The following is a 21,595-nucleotide window of genomic DNA, read 5'->3' as shown; positions in this document are numbered from 1 at the left end:
AGAAAGGGGGGAGTTGCAGAGTCCTTCTTGAACCCCAAAAATGGTGCGTCTCTCTCTTTCTCTCTCAGCAACAACACCGTATAAACCCTACCTCAAAAACTAAATGGAGATCGATTTTCGGGCTTTCGTGATCTAAATTATCCTGATTTTCTGTTCTTCATGCTTGTTTTGTGGTGCTTACTTTGTTACTGGATGAATAAATCTGGACCCATTACAAATTGAGTAAGTTTGGATTAATTACAAACTTATGGTTTAGGGTTATAACGTTCCCGCTGTTTTGTTTTTTGTATTTTCTCATATCTGTTCTTCTCGTTACGTTGTTATTCTTGGGTAATCTTAGGGTTTCCGATTGGTTTCATCTCAGAAGCTCAAATGTCACGGTTTTAAGTCATGGGTAATCGCATATCTCCCGCACTTTTTTTTACCGCCTGGTCTATTTCGGGGCCGAATAGATACATGGTTATGATTTTGCTGTTGTTCAATTGCTTGAGTTGGTACAGCATGGACTGATCTTGACTCATTAACAAATTCATGTTTTGGACTTTTAATCATTTTCGTCCATATTTTTTGTCTTGTTTCTTCCGTATACATTCTTGTTGTGTTGTTGTTGGTAATATGTTGCTGGCTTCATCCGCAGATTCTTTGTTTGGCCGCCTTTAGAGTTTGGGACCACTGTTTGCATCTCTTCTCTATTTTTCCTCTTTTTGAGTTTTCTATTCGATTCTCGGAGGTACTGTGTTCTCTTTATGTTTTTGTTTTGATTTTCGCTTTTCGTTGGGGCTGGGGAGAGGAATCGATTGAGGTTTGGCATGGTAAGGTACCGGGGGCATGCCAAAGAGTTTGATGTTTGTGCACTACATTTCATTGGATGAGCAACATGCACAAGTCTTGCCTTGACATGATCGCTACATTACACTTAACCGTCCCATTTGATTTGGAATCATTTCCCAAATCCTTAATCTATCATTTGCCTTGGATAGAAGCATTTGGAAAATTTTGACTCAATGTTCCCATTGGATTGAAATTGTTTCTCAGATCTATAATCTAGCATTTGCTTTGGATAGAAGCATTCAGAGAAATATTTATACAGTTCTATGCTTCTGTTCCTCGAGTTTCCTCTAAGCTTTTAAGGTGGCAGATTTTGAAAACTGGTGCCTGGATTCACCATCAAATGCCCATCCATTTCAGGCGATTAGGTAATGCCTCATAGGGAGGTCATTGAACATGAAGGGTGATCTTTATTGGGAAGGAGATCCAGTGTACGGGGCAGAACGCCATTCCTATAAACAAAGGTGGTGGCCCCCTATTAAAGAGGGGCCCCCAGTGTACTGCCTTGCTACTGAAAGGCAGAACACTCTTGTGAGTTTTTACCCAAACTCAGAACCATGCCCCCCTTTATTGTGCTTGCGATAAGATTATTTGTGGTTTTGTGCTTGTATACTGCCAATAGCTGCATAATTAGCTTCCTTGCTGCATAATAGCACTAAGGGGTAGGAGGGATCATAAGTATAAATGCTCCACCTGTAACTGGTATTGTGAATAGGTAGTTGTTTAACATGATGGACCATTTGTAGGGCTGAGCAATGTAACGAGACACTTGAAATGAGCTTTGGCCCAATCTGAGACATCTGGAGAGTTGGATGGTGGAGCAGATAAGATAGACAAAGACATGGTTTCCACAAAATATCTATAATTATCAGAGGCATAACAACTCCCTTATCCACTACATTGATGAAGAGCCAAAATCTTCCTGTTCCCCTTCGATGTCTCAAGTACCTTCCCGTGTGTCATCCTGAATAGGTTTTACCAAACGGTTTTTACTCAAATTGATCCACAGTTTCTGTGTTCCCTTAACTCACTCATCACAAATAATTCCTTTATAGTCTTCAAGTTTTGAAATGTGGGTGCAGCATTGTATTTTATTATGCTATGTCCATTGCAGAGAATAGGTTTGTGAAAATAATAAGACATTGATATGGTATTTACTTATGCTATGTCCAATGTACAGGGTCTTAGCCCAGCGTTTTAGGTAGGAGTGCCAACGGGTCGGGTTTATGTCCAATGTAGAGAAATTGCCTAAAAGTTTAAAATGGCAATTTCTCGCGAGATTTACAAAATATTGCGAGATTTATGCATTTATGACGAGAGTAAGTGTTAAAACTAAACGGATCTGGATTTGAGATTTCATTTTCTTGACCCGGCAAAACTTGAACCCAAACCCCAATCCGAACCCCTTTAAGTTTGAGTTTAACTAATGCTTCTTCATCTGGTCATTTCGGATCTTTCAGTATCCAATTGACTCGTTCCCTTGAAGCAAGATTGAGAGCTTCCTTCCTTGATATTCTTATGCATCTGTCTGAAGCTTACACCTCTTCTAGTTTTTGAAGCTTTTATCTTCTGCTTTTTTACCATTTATTAGGTTGATTTGTTTTTACTTTTTTTTGTTGCCATATCTACTCATTTAATGTGTTGCTGCATTTTGACATAGGAGTGAGTGTATCGATGATGACTTCGTAAACATGTAATGATCGTGAAGATGATCACAGTAATGAACATCTAAGGGACTGAGGTGCTTAATTATATATACGATGGTTTGAACTTATCTATGTACAGATTTCCTGAAGTTTTTTTAACATCTTTTAAGCTTTGTCTTATAACAATTTCACCACTATTCTGGCGACATTGTTACTGAATAGAAACAGATTGGGATTTTCCTCACTGTGGAAGATGAGGTCCTTTTTTACATTTTTAGCATGCTTTGTGCTCTTGTTGCTTCCTTAATCTTGTGCGGTTGCTTAGCTTTTGTCTTTTGTTGCTTATTCAAGGGAAGCAAGATAGAAACTAGCTGATACCCTTAGCAGCAACGTGGGTTGAGGTGTATGCTCGAGAAGGTGGTTTCGTGCCTTCACACGTTCGGGTGCACCATCAGACACCACAAGAGTCATCGGGAGATTTTGTTCCCCCTGAGTTTAGCAGAGGAGTGCGTATTCTGTGGAGAATCAGGGCACACCATGGATGTCTGCCTCCACAAGGACGAGCATGAGGGCAGGAACGCAATTTCGACTGTAGGCGAGCAACCACCACCTTTAGCAGACCCAGTGGACGGTGTATCACCCACATACACGCCTGCAATTGATTCGTCAAGTTATAGTCTTGGCTCACCGGAATATACTCCGGCGACGCCCCTCTACGGGCAGGAGACCTCCTACGGGGAGCCACTTCCCTTCACCCCTAAGCGCAGATTCAGGTGCACATGTAACAGAAGGGAATATCTTAGGAAGTACTCTAGTCGTCCTTAAGGGGAAGTAGCACCTACCCAGTTTTGTTGGAGTCTGTGAACTCATTTATAATTACAGAATAGAACTTTTGCTTATGTACCAGCACGACTTGATTCAAAATAAATGACTTTCGTAATAAAGATCTATATTTTTGCCTTTACTCTTTGGCAGAGGCAATTCGTAACCACGGTCGCCCCCTGCCGGATCCGAGTTCTCTTGTTGGGAATACACCAATCGCTACATATGAAAAATTTCTGAAGCTTTACCCTCCTACCTTATCTGGCAAGGTTGACCCTGACTTGGCGGAGAGTTGGGTCAAAGAGGTGTAACGAGTGTTCCAAGTGTTATCTGTTCTTGACGATAAGAAGACGATGTTCAGGTCCTTTCGATTGAAGGACGACGCTCGCGAGTGGTGGGACACTACCCGGGAGGTGCAGTTCCCAGGTGCGGAGGTGATTCCTTGGGAGGCCTTTCGGGGAACTTTTCTCGGAAACTACTTTCCTCCTCATGCGAGGGAAAAGAAGAAGGTGGAATTTCTTGAGTTGTGCCAAGGCAGCTTAAGTTTGAATGAGTATATCGCCAAATTGATGATCTCTGCATAGAAAAAAATTAAGGTTGTGAGCTGCTTTTTTCAGCTAGTTTTTTGTTTTTGGTTGAAATGTGCTTTTGGGTAGTAAGTGCTAAAAATTGATGATCTCTGCATAGAAAAAAATTAAGGTTGTACCTTCCCTTTTTATCTAGCTTTTTCTCATTGTCAAGTAAAAACGTGATGAATATGGATCTGTCGTTAAATTATTTTTTCTGCTTCAGCCGCGAGGTTTGAAGAAGCATCTGAAGAGGCTCAATGCTCTGAAACATTGGATGCTTGACAAGTTGGGAGGAGCATTTGTAAGTACATTGCAGCATCCACCCCTACTCCTTTAAAACTACTTGGTTTAGCTATTCGACCTATTTTATCAATTCCTTATTACATAACGCTTGTTCTTTATAGGCACCCAAAGAGTCGTGAATGCTTGCCACTGATCCTCATCATCCGGAACAAACTCAAATATGCTTTGACATATAGAGGTGTTGTCTCAATCCTGATGCAACGTCTTGTAACTGTAGATGGAAAAGTACGAACTGATCAAAAGTATCCTTGAGGGTTTATGGGTACGTTTCATTATGTTTGTTTTAAAAAGCTCAAAAGTCAACAAAACCAAAAGTCAACAAAACCACGGGTTTATGGGTACGTTTCATCCGATTTGCATTTTAAAATGCTCAAAAGTCAACAAAACCACGTGGCATTCATCCAAAATGCAAGCAGACGACCACGATGTCGGCATGAGCAAAAACGCTCATGTTCAGCATGACCTGATTTGCTTCCGTTGAGGCCTTGGGCATATTTCATTGGAGGCCCATTGGACGGGGTGGGCCTCTATCCCCGCACGGGGATGGATTTAAACCTTCAACCCCGTTTCATGCCCTTCATCCCGGTCCAAACGCGGCGAGGTGGGGCGGGGTTCTGCTTTCCCCTGGTCCACTGCCATCCCTAACCAGACCTGGACCATACCTCATTAAATAATATTTTTTTATCATTTTTACATTGAAAAATATGGGTCTTAATCAGGACTCGGGTCAGGCCCGGATCTGGTATAAAGTTTCACAAACTATACCCGAGTCTATGTATTTTTCGGTCCTTCGGGTCCAAATCCAGGTTTTAATCAGATCTTCTTATTTGTCACCATATACCGGGACCCTATAGGGTTTGGTCCGAGTAAACCCGACCCGTTGGCACTCCTACCTAAAACGCTGGGCTAAGGCCCTCAACCCCACGGTTTATGTTGGGCTTCGGCTTATAGAAGGGGTAGTGCATGCAGCTCACAAGTGATAAGTTTAAAGTCTTACAACCTTGGAACACTTTGTTTTTCCAATGGTCCAGTTTGAGCTGGGGTAAGTAGGTTTACAGTCCAAATTTGTAATTTTTCGTTCTTTCGATTGATTGGCACACTTAGTTTTTTTGTTCGTTGATTGATTGAATTTGGTATTTTTTAAATCAGACCCGAATCCGAACCGATTACATCCAAAGGGTCTGAGTCCGGATGGTTTTGGAACCGACCGGCTGCGGCCGACCCATAGGGTCAAAGGAACGGAACCGATACGGGTTCGGATCGCGCGAACCTCATTCCCCCTCACACTTCGGGACACCATTAGATCTGGACCGTCCATTTTCAGGGGTTAGGGTTTCTACCCGAGTCTATAAAATGCTTAATCGGACGCCCTCATAGCTTTCATGGGAACGCAACGATTGACGAGCGAGCGGTGAAGCGCGTTCTCTAGAAGAGAGAAGAATTGTTGTTTCCTTCCTGAAACCCAACAACGGTGCGTCTCTCTCTCTCTATCTATCTATCTGTGAGCAACGAAAACCTTCCCTTGAAAACTAAATCGAATTCGATCTCATTTGAAAAAACCCTAGCCCAAAACTAGTGTTCAAAGGTCGTTTTTCACCGCAGAAAGCCCAAACATAAAGCTTTGAGTTTGATTTCATCTCAATCGAGAGAAAAAACGAAAATCCCAACGCAAGAGCACGGTTTCAAGTTCGGTTTCGGGCAAGGAGGCTCGAAAAAACTCCTCCCTTTTACATATTTATTTTACTGGCGGATATCGATTTTGAGGTTCTCGTGATCTGAACCGTCGTGACTTTATAGACCAACTGTCTTTTTGCTTTGGTTGGTGTTTGGGTTTAGCAAATGCTTCTTCATCTAGTCATTAAGGATCCTCCAGTATCCAATTGACTGCTTCCCTAGAAGCAAGAGAAACAAAGACAACTTCCTTGTTATTCTATTGCATATGTCTGCAGCTTTACGTGCTTTCAGATGCTTGTGAGGAAGCTTACACCTCATTTAGTCTTTAAAGCTTTTATTTTGGGGTTTTTTACCTTTTCATAGGTTGGTTTGCTTTTCGTTTTCCGGTTGCCTCATCTACTCGTTTAATGGTGTTGTTAAATGTTGACATGTGTTACTGCACCGATGATTACTTCATAGACCTGTAATGATCGCAATGATGATCGCAGTACTGAACATCTAAGCGACTGATGTGCTTAATTATACATAGTATTGCATGAACTTCTCAATGTATAGATTTCCTGAAGTTTTTTAAACATCTTTTAAACTGTTTTACAACAATTTTGCCATTGAGGAAGGTGAGTCTGCTTGAACATCTCAATGTATGATCCTGGAGAATTTGTTATTGAACAGGTAGAGACCAAGATTTTGCTCGCTCACTAATTGAGAACTGCCTTTCAGCCTGGCTTTTCAGAAGTTTGCAGCATTGTTGTGAAAAGCATTGCCTAAGCCTTGAGGTGCAAAACGTAAACCTAAAAAATATATTTTTAAAAACTTTAAAAGCTCATTTAAAAATATCTAATAACACAAGTAAATAAAAAATGCTTTAAATATTCTGCCTCTTAGTTAAAATGATAATGTGCTTCTTTTCATGACAACCTCAGTATGGATTTTCTGTCTTTGAGAAAAATTCACAGCAAAACGTCCCATTATATATTTTAGTAAAAAGTTTTCTTTTATGAATTTCTTATGGTTGTTTTTTATTGCTGCTAATCCAAAACAGCAGCAGCTCTCTGGGCAGAATAAGGAAGTTTGGAAGACGTTTTAGGTATAAACTATAATGGCAGGAGGAAATTTCATGCATCGGGTGCTCAGCTATGTTGTCAATGAGCTTGTCGTCAATGGCCTTGCCAACAGGTGAGGTCATCCTTTATGCCATGCCTGCTGGATCTATCCCGTGATTGCTGTCTTTTGTCTTTGTTTTGTCTCTTTGACTCCTTTGCATGCTTTGACATAATTTATTCGTTTAAAGAAACTGATTGTAGTAAAGAAGCTTTGTTCTCTCCTTTTAGCAGTCAATGTTGTTGCTTCTTAATCTGGTCACAGGGATCCTTTTTAGTTCCTTTTTGACTCGTTCCCTTGAAGCTATAGTAAAGTTTCATGGTTCCTCGTCTATGTCTATCTGAAGGTGGTTTCTTGTTCTGCTGCTTTCTGATGAATGGAGCGGTGCTACATCTGTTTATGATGTTTGATGGCTACTATTTTTTTCCTTTTATTTTGTTTAATACGGGTTTAGCTATTGCTTCTTAATCTTGTCATTTCGGGTCATTTGGTTTTCAATTGACTCCTTGAAGCAAAGGTGAGGGCTTCCTGGTTAATCTTGTTTCAATGTCTGAAGCTTGTGAGTTTTCAGATGCTTTTGAGTAAGTTGGAGCTTCTTTTCTTCTTTGAAGCTTTGCTTTTTGCTTTTTTTGGCCCATTTATTTTGTTGGTTTCTTTTTTCTTTTTGGAGTGCCCTTTTTACTCCTTCAATGCTATTACTACATTCTGATGTATGATTAGTGCACCTGTGATGATTTCAGGACCTGTAATGGTTGCTGCATTCTGACTTATGGTATATGCAATATTTTTCTCTTTAGTATATTTGATGGTTGTTCTTGTGTATCTTGTGTGTGTTATATGATGTTTGATGGCTGCTACTATTTTTTTCCTTTTATTTTGTGGACTACGGGTTTAGCTATTGCTTCTTAATCTGGTCATTTCGGATCGTTTTTCTTCCAATTGACTCGTTCCCTTGAAGCAAGAGTGAGAGCTTCCTTATTCTTGTGCAACTGCCTGAAGCTTGTGACTTTGTGAGCTTTCAGATGCTTTTGAGGAAGCTGACACCTCTTTTCTTCTTTGAAGTTTTGCTTTTCGGGGTTTTATTTTGCCCATTTATTTTGTTGGTTTCTTTTTCTTATTTGGATTTCCCTTCTTACTCGTTTAATGCTATTGCTGCATTCTGACGTATGGTTAGTGCACCGGTGATGATTTCATAGACCTGTAATGATTGTGAAGATGATCGCATTAGTGAACATCTAAGGGACTGAGGTGCTTAATTATGCCTACGATGGGTTGAACTTCTCTATGTATAGATTTCCTGAACGTGTATTCTTGGAGTATTTAGAAGTACATTGCTTCCTTTGGCTGGCTTATTGGTTTAGTTTCTGTTATGTTCCTTGTTCTTGTTTGGTGGTTTATGGCTATTTACACTAATTGGGTACTGCTTTTTCAGCCCGGCCTTCCAGAGGTTTGCAGTAAGAACATCAAAGAGATTGGAAGATATTTCAATCAAAGGTGATTAATTCTATCTTGTATTTGAAATCGATCTATGCTGCATTTCATGGCTTCAACAGTAGCGAGGTGTCCCCTACTATGAGATGGGGTTTCCTTTATTCTTTTTTTATGGCTCTGTGGATTGCATTAGAACCACTGTAGGTCTTTTTTCTTGCAGCTAGTCAGAAACGGCAGGAGCTAGCTGAGCAGATGAAGGAAGTTTCAAAGACGTTTGAGGTATAAAATTTGTTGTTTCTTACATTATTTTCTTTCAGTCTTACAGATTTAAGCTGTTTTCTTTTGTGGCTGACATCCGAGCCTGTTGGTAATCGACCTGTCTTTGGGCTTTGTTGCAGTCGTACAAGAACCAATGATTTGAAAAACTGATGAAGAGTCAGGTTGCAGAAATGAAAAACCTATTTTCAATATTGTGTGTATAATTTGGTAACCCAAGTAATGTTGTTCCATTCATGTACAGAATAAAGCTTTTGCATGCAACATATAAATTTTCCATCAATTACTATCTCAGTTCTGTTTGTCCAACCGTATGACCGAATGTTATCGTGCTGCGTGATGCATCTCCTTTGGTGGTTCGATGTTATTACCTTGTTCTGTGGTTTGGGATGCCGGACACATGAACACGTTGTGATAACTCTTGTTCTATTTTTACTTTGTGCGGAGACATGGATAATGGGTTTGTTAACTTGTTTTTAGATCGTAGGACTCATCTGCCCTAAAGTATCTTAACATGTTTGCTATGGATTTTAGCCCTGGATATGGATCTCAGATTGGATCTAAATATTAACAAATGTTTAAATTTTGGTTAATTTGAGAAAAAATAGGAATTGATATTTTTATATATAAATGCTTTAGCCTGTGTTATTGGATCTAATTATGAAAGTTTATCAAAAATTATGGATTTTTTATCTGAATATGGATCCCAAACTGGATCCATTTACTAAAAAAATGTTTACAATTTGAATAATTTGATAAGTAAGATTCAGAACCATAAATAAATGAATCTTTAACTTTTAAAAGGTCATTTTAAATTTTTAAGTGTCAAAAATCAGATTGAACTTTGCTTTGATGATAAAATTTGAGGGCTTTTGATGTAGAACCCTCTTTGTTGTCTAATGTGTCAAGCTCTATCAATGACAAAACTGGCGGAAAGTTTTATTTGTATAATATATTTAAAAAAATGGTTTCTAACAATGACGAAGACATGAGGAGCTTCTTGTGACGTTTGTCATATAGGCCGAGAGGACTGGCCAAACGTTCTTGTATATCAGATTAAGTTGGTGGTATGAACTAAAAGTTTTGCTGAGTTAATTCAGACAAAATGAAACAAGTATATTTTCATTCAAAATTGCATGAAGACAAAAGTCAGAGACTTTCTTTAGAAAGGATATGACACACTTTTAGGGTAAAAATCATTGAAAAAGAAAGGATTTGTTTTTATTTTTTTTAAAGACATGAAATAATTCGCCTTTATTAACGTGCCTCTTTGTAGGAATGCACTAGCCGAGTTAGCTTGAGCTCAACTTGTTTAAGCTAGCTCGTTCATGAACATAAATGAGCTGAGCTTGAACACAATTCCAACCTTTGGTGTGCATAAATGAGCTAATCTTGGAGTTTTGGTATTTGTATATTTTTTCAGGTCAACATATTCAAAAAGCATAGTCTGGTGCGGTGGGGATGTGAGGGATCAAATCCCACCTCCATGTATTTATCTTTTTAGAATGTTGTTTTAGGTCAAAATGGAGCCGAGCCTAAACAATGTCATTGAAGCTTGAACATGGGTATTCTGAAATGAGCCAAGTTTAAATTGCGCAAGCTCTGCTCAAACTGGGCTCGTGTGTATTCCTACCTTTTAGGACAAGGTTTGGGTTTAGGACGGTGATGTGGTACTAAATAAATTTTATAAAGTGAATTTCCCTGCAAAACACACTTCTCAAAAAATTAGTCAAGGAATTTATGGCCAATGAGCTTGGATCACAAGACTTAATAATTTTATGCATTTGTCCTTTTAGAATGTTCAAACTCGGCTCTAGGTCAAAACGGAGCCGAGCCTAAACAATGTTGTTGAAGCTTGACTCCAAGCTTGAACATGGTCAATTTGAAACAAGCCAAGTTTAATCTTCCCAAGTTCTGCTGAACTCGGCTCGTGTGCATCCCTACCTTTTAGGACAAGGTTTGGGTTTAGTATGGTTTGTGCGCTCGTAAGCTTGGATTAATGTGATACTAAATAAATTTTATAAAGTGAACTTCCTTCCAAAATACATTTCTCCAAAATTTAGTCGTGGCCAATGAGCTTGGATCACAAGACTTAATAATTTTGATTCAAGACCACAACAATATCTTATGTGAGTAATAATTATGTCAGAAAAAACATGGAGCTGTTCACAAAAGTCTTATACAAAAATTAACTTACTTTTTGTATTTTAACTTTCACTTGGCTTTTATGAGATTCAGATTGTTTCAATAGTTATGCTTTGAACTTGGTTTTTATTGTGGACAACATGGTTTCATACTAGGGGTGTCAACGAGTCAGCTTTACCCGAACCAAACACTATAGGGTCCAAGCATGATGACAAATCAGAAGACTCGAAAGACACGGGTCCGATTAATACATTGACTCGGGTATAGTTGGCGAAATTTTATATCAAATTTGGGCCTAACCCGAGTTCTGAATAAGACCCACAAATTTTTAATGTAAAAATGATAAAAAAATATTATTTTATCAAGTATGGTTCGGGTATGGTTCATGCGGTTCTTATCAAGTCTGGGCATGGTTTCTCTTATAGTTGACCTGATTAGACATGAGTTCGGACCCGATACCATACCAAAAAATATAGTCCAATTTTGGTTCTACCTAAATCCGAACCAAACCCGGCCCGTTAACACCTCTAGTTCATACACACATTTCTTTCTAATATTCATGTGTTATCAATATATAAAAGTTGCATATATTATGGGTCTTATGTAGTATCTATTAAAAAAGTGTTATATAATCATAAATTTCATAGGAGGCGACCTAACCATCGAAACTGGCGACCTGTTTGAACCACTTTAGTTAAATTTGTTTGTAAATCTCATTAAGAATCTTCAGACTCATCTTTATGTCACAAGTTTATCAGCACTTACGTTATTACGAGACATGAAGATATTATCTTTTCATATATATCATAGTGCTCATCTAGTTAATCTAGTGACTTGCTTTTCTCATTGAGCCAAGAACTTAGGCGACTCAAATCACTTAGCTAGGTTTCCATCACATGTAATTTGTTTCATAGGATTTAATCTTATAGCTTTAAATATATGTTGAATAATATTTTTTGCGAAAGGCATTTCTTACGTGGATTTTCTTAGTTTAGATATAATCTCTCATAATTAACAAAAAGTTACACATTGTTTGAATAATAATTCACATAATTGCTCTTTAGACTTTATAAGTCTATATTTATCTAAGTTCATATTCTTCACATTTATATCATTGTATAATAGCTTTCATATAATATGTGAATTTCAAAGAATAGTAATTAAATGGGTTATCACAATTTGCTTGGATGTTCAAGAAACTTTAATTTCTAAAAGTATAAGAGTAAAACACATCCACTCATTTATTCAAAATTATTGCAATAAGAAATCTCATCCACATTATTGTACTTCATGTACAACAAATATCCTATCATGTCATGTGTTATGATCTTTAATTTTTGGAATTTATCAAGATAAAAAACATATAACACTTATATTTTTGCACAATTATCAATCCATTATCTCATGTCACTTGTGATTGTGATTGCCTCGTAGCAAAAAATAACTGCAAAACATAATTGTACACTATAATTTGAACTATATTCTTCTAGTGTTACCATAACACTAAGATCACAATGTATACCAATAGAAATATAATCCAAATTTGATTTTCTCTAATTAATCAAATACGAGGGTAGAATAACACTGTCTTGACAAACTTTTCGACTGACACTAACCTCCAATAAATTCGGTTACACCAGGTGGAGTATGTTTGACATATTAATCATTCACAATGGGTAGGTGGGCAGATTTGTTGTAGTGGATCATGAATGAAATCTATTTGAAAGGATAAGACATCCAGAGAGTTGAAGTGAAACTCCACGCTCATGTTGCCATAAATTAATTCCAAGATAATATTTATAAAGAAACTATATTGTCTACCCCAACAATTTAGTTTAATCTTATACATGCAGGAATTGATCCAATATCAAAAACCCATGTTCAACCATTTATCCGAATAAAAAATCATCATCATCCATTTCTACCACTAGTATGTCATTGGGTATAATTACTTTAGTGTCCCGAGAATACAATATGAATTGACACACACAAGGAAGACTACTAACTACAAAAAATAACAAAATATGAAATAAGATATCTCATTTTTTAATATATACATATGTTATATTCGTTTCTCCAACAAAATTTATTAATTTAAAATATGCCCAAAGGTTATCTATTGAAATTTTTTTAGATCATGTTTAAAACAAACACATAGCCTCCACAATAAGACAATATGCAAGACTCAAAAAGCATCAATATTCACAATCTCAGTACTTGAAAGCAAGAAAAAAATGGGATTAAGAATCATCTCTTAAGTTGTGAGGATGAATAAACATAAAATTAATGTTACACTTCTCTTTTGAGAATAAATCACAATCATTTCATTCATGAGTCTTCGATATTCTTAATAGATTCATCATAGTAGATCCAAGAGGGAACCACCACAACATTTAAGAGAGGCTTTGGATATTCTCGTCGAAGAACTCTTGAAATTAATAAGGCTCAACCCATTGCATAATAAGATTAATATCTTTACACAAATAAAAGCTTGCTACAAGTAAGCATGCTAATCTAATTCATAAAATCATTTAACAAAATCAATTAAGGCATGCTATAAGTATTTAAGAAAATTATGATAACATGTAGGCATGCTAATCTAATTCACAAACATAAGTTGGAACCATACTTGGATCCAAGTAACAAAAAATGTTGAGTCTTGGTCAAAATTTAAAAAACAACTAAAAAAGGATAAACCATAAATGGTCTAGTTAGGGTTTAAACTTCCTTCTCAAATGTAAAATATGAATACTTTAGGAACACCAACTATAATAGGATGTAAACGCATGAATCAAATAAATATGGGTCATAATCAAAGTTGTTTGTCGAGAAAGTAAAAGCAGGAAGCGATTCAACAAGTGAAAGCTAGAAGCAAGGCACTTCTAACATTTTAAGAATTGAGAAGTGCATGACAACTTAAAAGCAAACGGTGAATTATCTCAGAAGCGAACCAAAAGTGACCTAGAAAGCAATCCATAAGTGAAAAGGGAAGCCACCTAGGATCCGAGGGAAAAGTAAATAAGAATCGAGTTTTTTGACATTGGGCAAAAAAAGTTGTTAAAGGCTTCAAGCCCCCCCAAAAAAGAAAACTCATTTTCTAACAATGAGAAACGAAATGAAAAATGCACTTCCCATTTAAAATGGTTGCTTCCCCGTGTGTTTCGAAAGCGCTTGCGAAAAGCATTTTGGGGCAGTGCGCTTCCCCAAGTGCTATAGCATTTTCGATAACCTTAGTCCTGATCCAAACACATAACACGATAAATATAAAACAAACTCATTGAAATTGTCACTAAGGATCTCAAGTGAATTCAATGTGGAATGATAACAATATAATTCTCAACCATATAACTAAATAGATATAGATCCAAATCCATAAAACCATAAGATTCATGCCACATATAAAATGGACCCAATGCAACATTAATACATTACCTTAGCTAAACACTACAAATAAAAGTCATCTCGCATGGTAATAAAAAATTAATAAATAAAGAGATAACAATCGGATCCAAAAACACTAAGGTGGATAAACATATGGATCTGGATCCAAAGGAGGATTCAAAAATCCAAACTTGGATCCTAAAATGACTCCACACAAATGAACACACATATATCAAATTTCTACCATTTAACGATGAAAAACATCCATATTATCCTCCTATATAATAATGGTTTCAAAAAATTAGAGAAAAAACCCGCTGAAAACACAAATGATCATCCATAGTCAGGCTAAAAATGCACAAGCACGCAACCACCAATTCACAAGGCATAGGCTATAGTGTCTTGCCAAGTGGATGAAACAAATTATAGAATTAATAGCACAACTTACTACATTCGGTTTTCTACTATCGATTTGGCTTTCCAACTATTTTTTTAATCAAACATTTCCCTGTACATTCGCATGGAGCATGTTGTCACTTTTAAATTGTTGAAATTTCTGTACGGCAACCATGGTGATCACAATATCCAAATTGGCTTGCACAATGATTGAATACAACCTCAAATAGGGGATACACCAAGCTTGCACTTCACATGCAATATTATTCACTACTAGTAAAGAAATTCTACTTTGATCAGTTTTAAAGAAGAGAGCGAGATAGAGACTTTGATGTAAAAAGGAAAAAGGAAAAAGGAAAAAGGGAGTCTAGACCAGGCAAGCCCTTATCAGATTAAGAACCATCCAGGGTAAACATATAAACATGGGTGAATGGTTGATCAACATAACCTCAAAGCAGTGGCGGAGCCAGAAGTTTTTCCTTGGGTGGGCAGACTTTGGGTCTCGGGGACAATGCTATGGTCTTGAAGGACGATCCATTTATTCGGACTAGTTGCGGAGCCAAAAAATTTCGCTGGAGGAACAACCGTTCGTGGAGAGATAAAACTTAAATAAGCCTTTGAATTAAAATACAATTGTGACAAACACAAACAACTAAATTTATGAACATAATAAGATAAAACCTTAAATTGTACTTTTAAACTAAAATAAAGATTGTTCACTTAAGAAATACAAACAACTAAATTCATGAAAATTTTACAATTGACATATTCTATTTTTCATATTTTGAAAACAATTCATAATTGCATCATCATTGATGATATCAAATGTCTCATTCTCTATGTAAGTAACCAAAGCATCATTGATCCATTCATCTCCCATTCTATTACGTAGACGACATTTGATATTATTCATAGCTGAAAATGCTCTTTCAACACTTGTTGATTGTGAACACCCCAAATTTTCCAAAGAATCAAAAAATGACCTTTTTGCCCCTGACCTCCATCCTCTAAATAATCAGGTAAATTTTTAACCAAAAAATTCATTCATCCATTGAATTCGTTAGAATTCGGACCCAAAGTCTTAGCTCTGACCAAATTTTGATCCAAATCGGATCCGATCCCCTCTTTGAGAAAAATTTCAAAAATAAAAACCCGAACTCTCAGAAAACTCTCTTTTGTGAATATTTTTGCAAAAATACAATAAATCAGTTTTAAATATTTATTTCTCGTGAATCTTAGGATTTTATTCTAAAAATAAAAAAAATAGAAGAAAAAAAAACAAAAAAAAATGGAAAAAGCACCGAGAAAAAAAAAATTTAAAGCTTTTTTTTAAGGGGAGTCCGTCTTTGTAAAATCTTGAAAATTCAAGGGGGCTCCTCTGTAAAAACGGGTTTTAGGGTTTTTGAAAACCCTTCGTAAACGAGGAAGGGGCGAAAGAACGCCGCCCCCTCACTCTCGCCTCTCTCCCCTTCTCGGCTTCCCTTCCACGACACACTGGAACCCCCATGTGCTCTCCTCCCTAAGCCCTCCATCACCAACGAATTCACCTCCGGCCGCCCATCTCCAACAAATTTCTCCCGAATCATCCTCTCCCTCTTTAAAAGAGGCACACAAAAATCCATTCGTTTCATCGTTTTCACCCCTCCACAGCCTTCTCTCTCTCGCATACGATCCACCTTCTACCCTTCCACGCCTCTTCTCCCTTCTCTCGATCACCCGTTTTCACCCCCCATGTGCTCTTCACGTCTTCCTCAGATCTTCTTTTTCCTTTCCTGTTAATTTCTCCTGAAGCCTCTCACCTGATAGACCGGGAAGACCTCTCAGTTCCAATAAAAACAGTCAGAGGTAAGTAGCCCGTCTTTTTCCTTCTCTTTTGCATTGATTATCCTCGTTATTAATTTGCCGTGTTTCAGTTTTTCTTCCCTTTTAATCTTGATTTTGTTTATAGAAACTTTTACATTACCATTCAGATTTTTACTGTTTTTTCAGTTTTTCTTTTCTTTTCTTTTCTTTTTTTATTACCACAATGCATTGAAGGTGGGATCGACCTGCTTATAGCAGGATCGACCCACCCTATGCGACATCAATGAAATGATCAACAGATTTTTTTTTTAAGTATCTTTGATCCTTTGATCGAACATTTGTTTATACTTCATCTTTCCATTCTGTTCTCATTATCTGTTGGCATATAATTTCCCCTTCGTATCTCTTTTCTTTCCTTTGATTTTCGGTTTGCATTTCTTTTTTCTTTTTTTTTAGAGCTCACCGTATCTCCCTCTCCCCTTCTTGGTGGTGATCTCTGCACCACTCAAGACTGATAGCACTGTGGCTGGGGTCAAGCTTCAATAGGTGCCTCGGTTTTTGCTTAATCAGCAATGTCTTTTGAGGTTCTTCACTCAATCCTCACACCCTCTTCATTAACACTACGTTAGTGGTTCATTTACTTCCTTAGCACAATATTCACAAATGCCATTACATTCCATAGCAACTAGTCGTATCCATTAGGTTCCTCTTCCATTATTAGTTAGATGGATTTCTGATCCTCTCTGTATTTTTATTTTCATATTTGATATTTCTTCCTTTCATTTTTGTTTTGTTCCATTATCCATTCTCCATGAGCTACTAAATTCGGTCGCCTGCAGTCATATTTCCCTTACTTTATGTTTGTTTCATCAACTAACTTTGGTTATTAGTCTTGTTGTTATATTTCTTCTCATTTAGATACGATTCTTTCATTCTTGCTCTGTTCATCTCCTCATTTCCGTTGATTACAGGTCATAAGAGCATTTCAGAACCTGTTTAATTCTGCTTGTGTTTTCATAAAACGTAGCCCCTTTTGCCTCTTACACCCTCAATACTGTCAAAATTCTGAGTACCTAAGCCCAATATAGGCCTCTTATGATACACCTGTAACCTATCGGTTGATATGCTAGCAGCATATCACCCAATCTCCATTAGCAACACAAGGTTCAATGATCGTGTGTCACCAAGTGCTGAGGACCACCAGTTTTGCAGTTTTCCTTTTCACATAAGAAATGTGTAGTGACCTATCTCAGTGCAATAAAAAGAATAGAAAAGAAGAATGGAAAATTTTATCAGTATATCGTGTGCATGGGACAGTAGGTGAATCTTTTATTCACGGATCAAGATATAAGCCCGAAGTCTCATTATTGGGGGACGTCCAGAAGCCATCAACCACTTTGATTGTGATGCAGTTATAACGATTGTCCTGAAAGTTCTTATTTGCAGGTGTATTTTGGATTCCTAAAAAAAAAAAAGGAGGGTTATTGGTCTGTCCTGATGAGGAAAATCTTTCCTGTGTCAAGATTTCATGCATCCCTGGACCCAATAGTTGGGAAAGTATCTGTTTTTCAGCCTTCAGCATAATATTTACTGGTTTGAAAAGAGGCTCAGCTCTCTGAAAAGTTCTGAAGAGGTAAGAAGAACCTTGCTATCTGTTTATTTCATATGCATTGAATGACCATTAAAACAATTGCATTCCTCATTTTTTTTAGTATCTTCATATACATCCACCTCTTGCATTTCACCTGTTGGTTACCCGTGCAATCATTGTAGTAGCATTAATCACCTCTACTCATCCCTACTATGTCAGGACCCCTTTTTTGCAGATTTTTTCTTATTGATTATGTTGATTCTCTTTATTTTCTAAGAAAATATAACTATTTTGTTGACTTACTTCATGATTTGAATTCTTACACCTGTGCCTATAGTCATCTCTGTAATTATAATAAATTTTCTGTTTATATCTGCCTTCGTTGCTTTCTATTTTTCCTGCTATTAATTGCCCCCTTTGCTTTACCATGTATATATTAGTTGCCAAGGATGTGTCTGTTAACTAAATTCTGGATGTGTACGTTGGTGCTGCATTGCAAAACCCCCATTAACACCAGCTCCGCTCCTATAAATACTGTTGTTACCATCTTTGATCACTATTTCCCTGTACATCTATATTGCTGCATCTACCGCAGCTCCTATGTGTCACTGTCTAACCCCATGCACAAAACCCATTGTATTGGCCCACTTGCTGTAGCTTCATCCTATACCCTCACTTATGCACTTGCATTCCTGCAAAATGCACTGTTCACAATGCTCCTCACGCACCAAATGCTGTCATAAGTGCAGAATATATCATCTCACTGCTGCCACCTCCACGCAGCAGTAAGACTTTCACTCATCCACCTGTTATACCATTGTCATTCCCAGCTGTACTTTTTCAATCACAGTAACCCATCTTCAATACCATCAATTCACCTCTTCATCATAACAAATAATTTCTCTTTCACAGTCAATCTCATGTAATTAAGCCTAAGTGTAATATCAAAACAGCATCTAAAATACACAAGCTTACAACAGTGCTTGTTGTGGCCTTCACCTTAGCATTTATAGCTGTAACAAACATTGCTATGGCCCTCGGTTGCCTGTAGCAGTGCCTAGACTCGTTGTGGTCATTCTTTTAGGGTATCTATAACAACGCTCAGCATTGTTGTGATTCTCATATATACACAGCCGCGCCAATACTGACACGGCTTCCATTTTGGCGCCTTTAGCAGTGTTTAAATCTGTTGTGATCCTCCTGTGTATGCAATAGTGTTAAAACACTAAAACCAATAGTCACCACTTACTGCACTGATATCTCACCACTATCCACGGTTGATTTTTTTGGCGCGCCTTCATATTTGATATCTGTTAGATATCTTCACCATACATATCCATCATGGTGCCATGGCATTTAGAAATTTTCTGTACATTTCCTCACTAGGCTGAAACATTATATAGCTGCATTTCTTTTTACTAAATTCGTGCATTTGGACCTCTCATATCTACTTCTAATTTGGCATGAGAATGGTGATTTACATATGCATTTCTCTAATGGAGTAGGTATAGACTTATGCAATGGTATTTTTGGTATGGCATCTTCCATTTACCTTGTTAACTTTTTCTTTCTTTAGAAAATTGATGGAAAATGCTATTTCTCTTTTAAAACTTGTAAAAATTTCAAGTTGTAATAGCCGGATGCTAATGAGAATCTTTACATTTCCTACTTTTAGATAGGATGAATGGGCATTGTAAATATCACAAATCACTTATTTTCATGCTTTTTGCCTTTATTTCTCAAATTCTCACAACGGTAAAATACGAATGACACGTGCACTATTTTTTAAGAGGTAATTAATCCTAAGTTGATGCTTTACATCAATGACCATAGTCAGGATGTAGACAAAACTTAGGATTCTTATCTTTTATGAAACAACACTGGGTCCACACTGGATCTCTTTCAAAATTCATCATATTTTCCTTAAATATTTTCTTCTTTTATCAGGGTTTAACTTAAAATTAATTCAATATATATACCAAGGGTCATAGTCAGGGTATATTGAGAGTTAATTTCATTTTCAACTCTATAAAAGCACCAAATATATTTTATTCTTTACTTGAATCTAAATATAGAGTATTATATAATACATTCAATGACCATAGTCAATGGTGTATTATATCTTCAATCTTATTTTAATTCATCTAAACAATTAAATAGCTTTTCAAAATCCAATTTTTAAAATTCATTCATCATTTAGGATAGAGCAACATCATATTTTCAAAATTTCCTTTTTCAAAACTCCAAGTGATGTAAATATCTTCTTCAATCTATCTTCAATTTTTATAAAATCCAATTTATCATTTCATTTTCAAATTCAATTTTATTTTCAATCTCAAAGTCATTTTTATACTCAAATTCAAATCAGATTTCAAAGTTCAATTTGACTTTGAAATTCCAAATTCATTTTATATTCAAAACTCTAATCTAACTCAAAGTTCAATTGTAACTTTGAGACTCTTGATTCATCTTCTAAACTTCAAAAATTCAAGGTCTAATTTGACTTTGAAATTCGTTTGTATATTCAAATTCTAAATTTCATTTTTTAAGTTCAATTTAAACTTGGAAGTTCTTGATTCATCTTCTGAATTTAACTCAAAATCCATTTTAGGATCCAGGATTCAACACTTATATTGTATCTCAGACTTCAGATCCAATTCCTCTTTGGGATCCAGACTCCAATTTCACTTTGGATCTTAGACTTTAGATCCAATTTCCTTATAGGATCCAGAATCCAATTTCACCTTGGATCTTAGACTTCAGATCCAAATCCATCTTAGGATCCAGAGTCCAACTCTACATTGGATCTCAAACTTCAGATCCACTCCATTTTAGGATCCAGAACCCAAATTCCATCTTGGATTCTAAATCTCGGATCCCATTCTGTTTAGGATCCGGAATCCAATTCCAATTCTAGATTTCAGTTCCATTTTCGGATCTAATCTGAATCTCTTAAATCCATTTCTATTCTTAAATACCATTTGATTTTCTCAGTCCATTCCAATTTCAAACTTCAAAATCTAAATTCAATTCCATCTCAAGTATTCATTTCCTTTCTTAAATTCAAGTTCAAAATTCAAAGTCCATTCCCGACTTTGAAACTTCATTTTCAAAAGCTTCAAGTCATTCTTTCTCAAAATCAAGATTTGTTCTTCCAATTCTGATTTACTTTAAAAACTTAGAACTTCTCTGATCTATCTCAAGTTCTAAAGTTAGATTCAAACATTTCTTCACTCCCTTATCAAGTTCATCTCAGAACACTTGGAAATTTTCAAAAACATCTTTTTAAAAGAAGCATACATCTTTGCATGGCACAAGCATGATTCTTTGTGCATCTAGAGTTAGAATAAATTATTAGATTATATTTAGGCAAAACAAAAGGCATAGATTCGACCCTTGGTTTGATTACCCCGGGTAAAGGCGTCAGGAACGGTTGAACCTCGTACCGACGAGCGGATCCCGTCTCCCAGTTTTCCCACAAATATTTCAAAAACGGAGGCGAGTAATCTTTTAAATCTTTTCAAATCAAGGTCAAGTGAGACCGCGCAAAATAGTTCCTCTTCTCTTCTTCTTTCTTTCTTTTCTCTTTTCTCTTTCTTTTCTTTCTTTTATTTTACTCCCTTCAAAAA

The 21,595-nt window shown here is 36.7% G+C and overlaps 2 protein-coding genes and 2 non-coding genes across 14 annotated transcripts in view; all 4 read left to right on the top strand.

Moving 5' to 3' along the window:
- The first annotated feature begins 2,495 nt into the window (after positions 1-2,495).
- LOC149833854 (small nucleolar RNA SNORD25) lies at positions 2,496-2,574 on the top strand. The gene has a single exon (XR_016432836.1). It is a non-coding gene; the product is annotated as a small nucleolar RNA SNORD25 (small nucleolar RNA).
- Positions 2,575-5,552: 2,978 nt separating this feature from the next.
- LOC149833852 (uncharacterized) lies at positions 5,553-8,959 on the top strand. 3 transcript variants are annotated; one of them, XM_090011070.1, is made up of 5 exons: positions 5,553-5,639; positions 6,885-7,018; positions 8,376-8,437; positions 8,595-8,653; positions 8,773-8,959. In XM_090011070.1, the coding sequence occupies exons 2-5, from the start codon at positions 6,942-6,944 to the stop codon at positions 8,788-8,790; spliced, it is 216 nt and encodes a 71-aa protein (XP_089867196.1). In that variant the 5' UTR covers positions 5,553-5,639; positions 6,885-6,941; the 3' UTR covers positions 8,791-8,959. The 3 variants fall into 3 exon arrangements, with proteins under 3 accessions (XP_089867196.1, XP_089867194.1, XP_089867195.1); XM_090011068.1 differs by lacking the exon at positions 5,553-5,639 and adding an exon at positions 6,515-6,618; XM_090011069.1 differs by lacking the exon at positions 5,553-5,639 and adding an exon at positions 6,520-6,618 and having other exon boundaries at positions 6,888-7,018.
- Positions 8,118-8,196, top strand: LOC149833853 (small nucleolar RNA SNORD25). The gene has a single exon (XR_016432933.1). It is a non-coding gene; the product is annotated as a small nucleolar RNA SNORD25 (small nucleolar RNA).
- A 7,020-nt stretch (positions 8,960-15,979) lies between the features above and the next one.
- Positions 15,980-21,595, top strand: part of LOC149833848 (uncharacterized) — a 38,570-nt gene continuing 32,954 nt past the window's right edge. For 6 of the 9 annotated variants that reach the window (XR_016432725.1, XR_016432724.1, XR_016432719.1 and 3 more), the window contains exons 1-2: positions 15,981-16,417; positions 17,822-18,008. The gene's annotated coding sequence lies outside the window, so the exon portion shown is untranslated. Of the gene's footprint in view, positions 16,418-17,821; positions 18,009-21,595 lie in introns of all 9 variants that reach the window. The other 3 variants (XR_016432727.1, XR_016432728.1, XR_016432723.1) reach the window with 2 other exon arrangements.

Source organism: Nuphar pumila, chromosome 6 (assembly GCF_984573655.1).
Source record: "Nuphar pumila chromosome 6, dmNupPumi1.hap1.1, whole genome shotgun sequence".
Taxonomy (NCBI): Eukaryota; Viridiplantae; Streptophyta; class Magnoliopsida; order Nymphaeales; family Nymphaeaceae; genus Nuphar; species Nuphar pumila.
Note: the sequence above shows the minus strand (reverse complement) of the source record. Positions and strands in the feature narration are given on the sequence as shown.

Coding starts and splice junctions, on each gene's coding strand:
- LOC149833852 (XM_090011070.1), top strand. CDS start 6,942: ATGGCAGGAGGAAATTTCATGCATCGGGTGCTCAGCTATGTTGTCAAT. Junction 7,019..8,375: donor GTCAATGGCCTTGCCAACAG/GTGAGGTCATCC, acceptor CTGCTTTTTCAG/CCCGGCCTTCCAGAGGTTTG. Junction 8,438..8,594: donor GGAAGATATTTCAATCAAAG/GTGATTAATTCT, acceptor TTTTTCTTGCAG/CTAGTCAGAAACGGCAGGAG.